Below are 7,665 nucleotides of genomic sequence, written 5' to 3'. Positions count from 1 at the left end.
ATATCGGGATACATCGTATTGTGACCCCTCTGTCATGATATGTATCGTATCGCCAAATTCTTGCCAATACACAGCCCTACTCCTTGTGTAACTGAGTGTTGGAGCCCTGGTTTAGGTGCTTCCCCAAATTGTATGTTATCATGGTGTATGTAATTAAAAAGCATCACATGCACAATAATGTTAAGGTAAAGCATTTAAATATTGGTCAGAGTTGTTTCCCGCATAATTTAAAGTGAAGAGTTAATGTTAAATAGTGTCAGCAGGTGTATAAACAAACACAACCAACATGTTTAGAATAAAAATGCCTGCACGTAACTATAAATCTCATTATGCTCTTGTCGTAATTACACAGTCATCCAATTATTTGACAATGATACGCTGGCGTTTTTAAATTATTACCTCAATTCAGAGACTGCCGAGTTGTGACGGGACTTGAGAAACAGATGCTCGGCGTCAGCGTTATTTTCCAAGACTGACCACAGAAACAGGTCCGCGATAATTAGGACAACCTGACAGTCGCACTGCTGAAAACACAGCGTGACTCCAGCAGAACTCACTGCTTCGGTCGCAGGTTGATCGGGCTCCGAGCGTGCATCACTAGCGTTGCAAATCGGTGTGCAGATGGAGGAAGAGATGTGAGATTTGCGCCCAGCTGTAGTAATAGGTACAAACAAGTTTACAGATGGAGCAAACATATGTAGAAGTACACAATACAGGGGGATGTGGAGGTGCAGACTGTTGGCTAATCCTGTTTATGAAACCTGCTGCCATCGTAACAATCTGCAAACAAACATTAGATTTAAGACAAATAGAAACAAGATGTTTTACAAAATGTTGCGCTGCAAATGCATTTGTTTAAATTAATTAGGTGCAGCTTTGTAGGGTTTTTGTTGTCGATGCCAATTAGCGAAAAGTTAGATGTATTGTGTTTTTCCATTAAATTTTGTGTCGGTTTCCCTCAGCGCAAGGTTTTCCTTTACATTCAGTTCCAATGTGGACAAAATCAGCTGTTTATCATTTCAGCTATGTGTGAAGCTGCAGTGACTCATTATATTACATTGATTTTCAGATAYCTTTTACCCAAAGGGACTTGGAAGCAAAGGGGTGGAAAAGAGTGGCTCTTTCACTGAACGACTTTGTGACTTTTGTCTTCAGAAAGATGAGTGACTCTTGATCATAATGAGTGGAGGGAAAATGAAACATTCATTAGTTGTGCACAATATGCAGTCTTTGCACACAGTTAGATGCATGTTGTAAATTGCACGCTGGATTTTAGCTGACAGGATAAAACAAAAAGATTGTCTTAATAGTCTCTAGAGTTGTTTTAAGGTCTTCAGGGTTTTATCATACTGTAACTGTGCCAGCCCCCCAAAATAACACAACTATCAGAGATGAATTTATCATATAACCTATAATAGAAAACTAAAAATAGCACAGCCTTACCACACACTGCTCTGTGTAATAGAAAGGTGCTGATTGTGACAGAAAAGCTGGGATAACAACCAGTGAAGTGAGTCAACTAATAAAGCTACTTGTTGCAAATGATAATGACAACTTGTCAAAAATATATATAAATTGATGAAGTAGAAACAAATCTAGTGGGAACTTCTTTTCTTATTAATAGTTAATGAGTCCTTAAATTAAAATATTGTTAGCAAAATTTGTAAATGGCTGGATTAGATTAAATTAAAATTGATAGAAAAATAAATTTCTTTATTGAAATAATCAAATGAATTGAAAATAGGTCAACAACGGCAGCAGCCATGGAAGAGCCATTTGGAATCAATGTGTGGCATCTTTTGTGTGTTATTTTCCACTCAGATTGGTTAAGTTTGCATCTACATGGTTATCTGGTGATACGGCTAAGTGCTTTGTTTACATTGAATGCATACCCCCATTTTGGATTTGCAATCATATTTGGAGAACTGCTGCTATGTTTGATTTCATACTTTGCAATGAGTACTTTTAATTATTGGTGCTTTAACAAGATACATATTTTATTGTTTTTTTTTATAAGTGACTAAAGGTGCCATGAAGTGTGTAGGACTGAAAATTACATAATTAAAAATAGAAGCAGAAATATATAAAAGGCACATTAAATAAATAAATAAATGTACTAAAAATGCACCAATTTATATAAAAAATAAATTTACTTCGTCTTATAAATTAATTGATCATCAAATTCATTTTTACAACTTTGTTCTAACAAATTCAAATTACAAATAAATCGATTTTTAACGTCCACTCCTCGCAAGTCAATATTTATGAGATAATTAGAATTTTTCTGTTTTTCAAAAAAAATGAATGTCTTTGTTTTACCTTTTTCTTGTAGATGCATTTGTATTTCTTTTTTTCCCCACAAGTACAATCACAATCAATCTGCACATGGATCCTGCTCCTTCCTGTCTGTTGACCAATAGCATAGGAGCTGACCCAAGAAGGCCCGCCCACCTTTATTTGCATAATGAGGCAGAAATGCATCAAGTAAAGTAAAAACAGGAGACAGAGAAATGTAAAAGCAGCACATGGAAATAAAGACTTGTGGGGAAAAAACTATAAAAAAATTAAGACAAATGCATCTACAGGTAAACAAAAAAAAAACAAAAAAATGTATATTTTTAAAAACAGTCAAATTTAAAATGCTTGCAAAATATATAATGTGTTAGAACAAAGCTGGAAAAATAAATAACATTAGGTAAAGTTCTTCTTTTTTAATCAACTGGTGTATTTTAAGTGTGTTTATTTATTAGGCCATTTATATATTTCTGCTTTTATTTTTAATTGTCAGCTTCAGTCCTCCATGGGGAAAAGGTTAGTTTGGAGCATGTTTACTGTTTTTAATGGTAAACTTTTTTGTTTTACTGTTTTAAAAACATCAATAAATCTCAGATTGAACTTAGTAAATGCTCATTGTTTGAAACCTCAGCCTAAACTATAACSTGCTTATTACTGTTACACTGTTGTCATTTGATTTCCTGTGTTGATAAATCATCCCCTTAACCTTCAGTTTGTGTGCAGTCACTTTCAGTTTCTTCTAGAAAATCCATTTGCCCCCTCCTGTTTAGTTTCTACGTTCTAACCCATCACATATAATTGGCTCCTTATGTCCTCGTTTTCKTATCCGTTGTTCTGCTACGTTCTTATCTCTGGAGTGTTTCTGTCTCCCTCTGCAGCCCATTAAGAACGCTCCAGCAGGGAAGAAGTACGTTCGCTGCCCCTGCAACTGTCTTCTCATCTGCAAAGTCACTTCTCAGAGGATTGCCTGTCCCCGACCATACTGGTAAGAACCGTAGTGTTTGTCTGCAGGAGCGCAGCAGCATTGTGTCCTGCTTTTAAGGAGAGGAATGAGGCAGAGGAAGCGAGCTGCAGCTGGAGCAGCAGCCCCTCAATTAAGTCTGTGCTCCCGGCACATGTGGAGCTYGGTGAGCCGGATAAGGAAATAACACCCTCATTAGAACAACTACATCAGGATTTTTTTATTTTTTTTGCTTCTGCTTGACAAGCATTGTGAGAAATGTGTCTGTGTGGATATTAGGTTGTTGTTTACTGTTTGAATGGAGTGTGTTTTAGTCTATAATTGATTCCATAGCGAACATTCATTTAAAAAATTTCAGGCTGCAAGACGTGACAAAAATCCGCCCGACACAGACGGATAATGAGCACACGTATTCTGGAATCAGGACACTTTTAAATCATGAGTGGAGTTTAATTAAAAAAATATATATTTTCTTTATTATAGCAGAATTTCCAACAGAATGGTAACCAATCAAATGCAATACATCAAATTGGTTCAAAATGCAATTTAAAATAACACAAACTAAATACAGTGGAGAAAAGAAACACTTTTTGTGTCGAGTTAATTTAGTTAAAACAAAAATCTGTCAGTCACAGAAAAAATATATATATTTTTCTTGGCACTTCATCAACATGAAGCTGCAGCAGGCTGGTGTTTTTTTTGGTTGGAGAGATAAATTCTGTTTATGCCCGAGGCATGAAATGTTAAATGGCAACATTTTAGGATTTATTTATTTTGTAGGGTTTTTAAACTTTTGCTGCCTAATGCGTATAAGTTGTAACTAAAAACAAAAAATCCATTGTTAATACGAGATCAGAATTTTAATGAAACTTTCAGGTTGTACAACTGATTGACTGTGAGGGTCAGCCCCATTCAAGATGGCTGCCACAGCTAAGCCACATTGGCTGGTTGCTGCAAGTTATGTCCCATGTAGACTGTAGGTCTAATCTACAGAAGACGTGTGTTTGCATGACCAGGCGCTGCCTTGTTACCATGATATGTTTTTATATTTCATCACTTCAGTTGGTTTTTCAACTTCACAAAATTCAGTTTTAATAGAAAAACACTACAAATAAATAAATACCTACTTCGCCTAATATTTTACCTAATTTCCCTCTGGGATCAATAAAGTATTTTTGAAGTGAATTGAAGTAAAAAGCATTAATAATTTGGGCTTAGCTCCAGTATCAGTATTTGTAACTTCATTTTATTTAACATCTTCGACAAGTTTCTTCGGCAAATTTGTTTAACTTACATCTTTCTGTCTATGATAAATTTCCAAACTCCACCGTAAAACAAACAAACAAAAACAAGTCAGCCGTAAAATTAAAATAAAATCTCCGCCGTTTATGTTTTTCTGTTTAATTTGCTGATGGTGCAATAAACTCTGGGATACCGTCAGCCGTGTAGGATGCTCAGATGCAGTGTACGTTTTGGGGGTTTTGTTTTGCATGAGTAGACACCCACGAATCGGGACGGCCTACGGTGCGGGGCAGTGATGTAAGCGACCGACAAATGTGCCTCACGTTGGCTGCGATCCATGAATTGAGACACAGCCATTGTCCAAATTCAGGGTCTGCATCCTTTGAAGGTCCCGTCCTACCTGGTCTAYGTAGGCTAGGACCTTTATCGATGGTGACAACCGGAAGACAGTGGATGTGAGTTCGAACAGTCTAGCCTCTGACTTAGTATGTCCTGTCACCTAATTCCTGTATTTAACCAGGTAAAACTTAGCCTGGCCCTTGCCTTCCCACGTAGTTCCACTCATTTCTAGTTTCTCTTCACTGCTCCGTCTGGGATTTCTCCCATAGACAAGGATTTCTAAGGGAGAATTTCATTCGGGACAATCAGAGAACAGAACGTAGATGTTCTGCGCAGTGTCTGCTAGTTAGTTTAGCATACGGCAGTGGAGGAAGTGAATGAAGCCAGTCCGTGTTGATAAGGCTTCCAAATTAAATTAAACTTGTCTGACAAAGCAGCAACTCCTGAACTTGGTTCTGCTGGAGGTTTCTTCCTGATTAGCAGGGAGTTTTTCCTCCCCACTGTTTGCTCAGGATGGGAGACTGTGATGAAGTGATTCAACGCAGCCTGCTGGTTTCTTCTTTAGATTGCACAGTGCCCTGAGACAACGTATGTTGTGACTTGGCGCTAAATAAATAAACTGAATTGAATTGTGCTGTCATTTACAGCCGTCTCGTTCGGCTCGGTACTTCTCTCCTCTCAGTAGGGTTGTTTAAAGTGCACGCAATTTCCAGTTAGCTTCTTAGCTTAGCCCGATCCAATCATTTTAAACTTCAGCAGAGGCCACGCCTCCAGCAAGAATCGCTTCTCTATAGCCGAGAGTCCAGACCCTCGATCCAATCATTTTAAACTTCAGCAGAGGCCACGCCTCCAGCAAGAATTGCTTCTCTATAGCAGCGAGTCCAGACCCTCGTATGAAGCAAAGTGAAGGACAAGGGTCTGGTTTCTACCAGGCTAGATAAAACCCCACTGAGATGGAGATCTCATTTGCAAGAAGGACCTGGGCAGAATCTGCAACATTACAACCTGATTACAAAAACTAAAACAAATTAAAACATATACACAAGTTAAAAACATATTCTTCCTCTTGCTGTGTCTCTCACTTTGTTTACCATTAAAAGCAACAAAAAAACCCTCCCGGTCGGCCCGCAGTGCATCTTGGGATGGGATGAACTGAGGACACATTAGACTCCTCCCTCAAATCAAGGGAAAAGGGGGACACATTTGTGGGCCACGATTGGAGGAGCCCTTGAATTTGTGCATCGCTGTGACATCATCAGCCTTGGAATGATGCTGCCCCTGAATTCAAACACAACCAATGACTTGAAGTCACTTCTACAGCTACTGGGGTAAATGTGGTAGTAGCTGAGAGTTACCCTGAGCCAGATCTAACTAAGTCCCATGAAAGTGCTCATAACATAATTTACAAATTTTGACCAAAGCAGCTTTAAGTCCATCACTTCTCATCCTGAAATGATCTTTATTCTGAAACTCTGCCAGGAAGGCGGGCGGCGGGGGTATTAATTTAGTTAACCTTTCAAAAGAAATCTCATTTTGAAATTAATTGCTTTAATGTGTACCAGCTGTATTTGAACTGTACACTTCATTATGTGMTGAAATATTCACACAGAAACATTTGCATAATCGTGTATATTTAGCTTCATCGCTCACAAATCTCAGTAAGCTCCTCATTACGAACTGAGGCAACTTTTTCTTTTTTAACTCGTCAGAGTTTACCTCCAGYGTCACTGCTTTGCATTCAGACCAGACACGCCGACTGGAAGCGGCACATCTCAGTGCTCCTGTCTGATCTGTGGTTCTCAGCTGAGGCTGGTTCTTACAGAAGCCCTGTATATAGTAATGAGATGGCTGCTGATGGGTTCTATAAAGCAGAGCTGGGGTCTGCCCTTGAGACAATAGCTCAGAACAGCAGGCGTAATGACTATAGTTTTCACTTACACTGAGCCATCTCATGATTCAATCCTGTGCCAACTTTCTGTGTCTGTCTGTCTCCTTCCAGTAAGAGGATAATAAATCTGGGCCCCATTCATCCTGGCCCGGCCAGTCCCGATCCCCAGCCTGCCGGAGCCCGGGTCTCCTGTGGACACTGCAGCAACACCTTCTTGGTAATCTCTGCTCCAAAACACATTTATTTAGAATCAATTTCAATAAAAAAACTGTTCTAACAAGCAGCACTGCAGGACTTTAGCAAAATGTTAGCTCCACTAACCTCTAATCCGCTAAACAAGAATCTTAGTTCCACTAACAATAAATAAATAAAAAGAATTAGGGGAAGCTAACGCTAATCGCTAACCTCTAAAACATCTTCATCTGATTCCAGTTGAAAACTTGTGGGTTTAAGCAACAGCACGTTGTTATAAAGAGCATAAAATCTGATTTGCTCTGTGCAGAGCATAAAAAAAGAAAACAGTTTCAGGTTGGAATATACAGAAGAGTATTAGAACCACACAGTTCTGTGTTCGGATTTTAATCTGTGAGGAAAAAGACGTCTGAACTCAGTAAAAAACATGTTTTTGCTCTGTGGCCCTGATCCTGTTTTTTGTAGGAGTCGTTGATGTGGAAAAGTAAAAATAAAAAGCGCATAAAATGAGAATTGGAGTAAATTATGAAGGTTTTAATTGAGTTTTGTAAAATGTGTGTTTCATTAAATATGCCATTTATAGAAAATCAGTCATTTCCAATAATTTTACTTCAGATTAAAATCATTTCTGGGATCAAAGTTTGTAATTTTATAAATACCGTTTGACGTTAGTCATACAACAAATAGCAAATACATTCTCTACCAGATTTTATATGTAGTAAGTGTTTGTTTATATGCAGTATATATA

General features: G+C 38.2%; 1 protein-coding gene across 1 annotated transcript in view; it reads left to right on the top strand.

Moving 5' to 3' along the window:
* Positions 1 to 7,665, top strand: part of pip4p1a (phosphatidylinositol-4,5-bisphosphate 4-phosphatase 1a) — an 18,014-nt gene that overhangs the window by 2,785 nt on the left and 7,564 nt on the right. The window contains exons 3-4 of the mRNA XM_014013058.1: positions 3,174 to 3,280; positions 6,837 to 6,942. Of these exons, the coding sequence (XP_013868512.1) occupies positions 3,174 to 3,280; positions 6,837 to 6,942 (213 nt within the window). The remainder of the gene's footprint in view (positions 1 to 3,173; positions 3,281 to 6,836; positions 6,943 to 7,665) is intronic.

This window comes from Austrofundulus limnaeus, unplaced genomic scaffold (genome assembly GCF_001266775.1).
Source record: "Austrofundulus limnaeus strain Quisiro unplaced genomic scaffold, Austrofundulus_limnaeus-1.0 Scaffold97, whole genome shotgun sequence".
Taxonomy (NCBI): Eukaryota; Metazoa; Chordata; class Actinopteri; order Cyprinodontiformes; family Rivulidae; genus Austrofundulus; species Austrofundulus limnaeus.
Note: the sequence above shows the minus strand (reverse complement) of the source record. Positions and strands in the feature narration are given on the sequence as shown.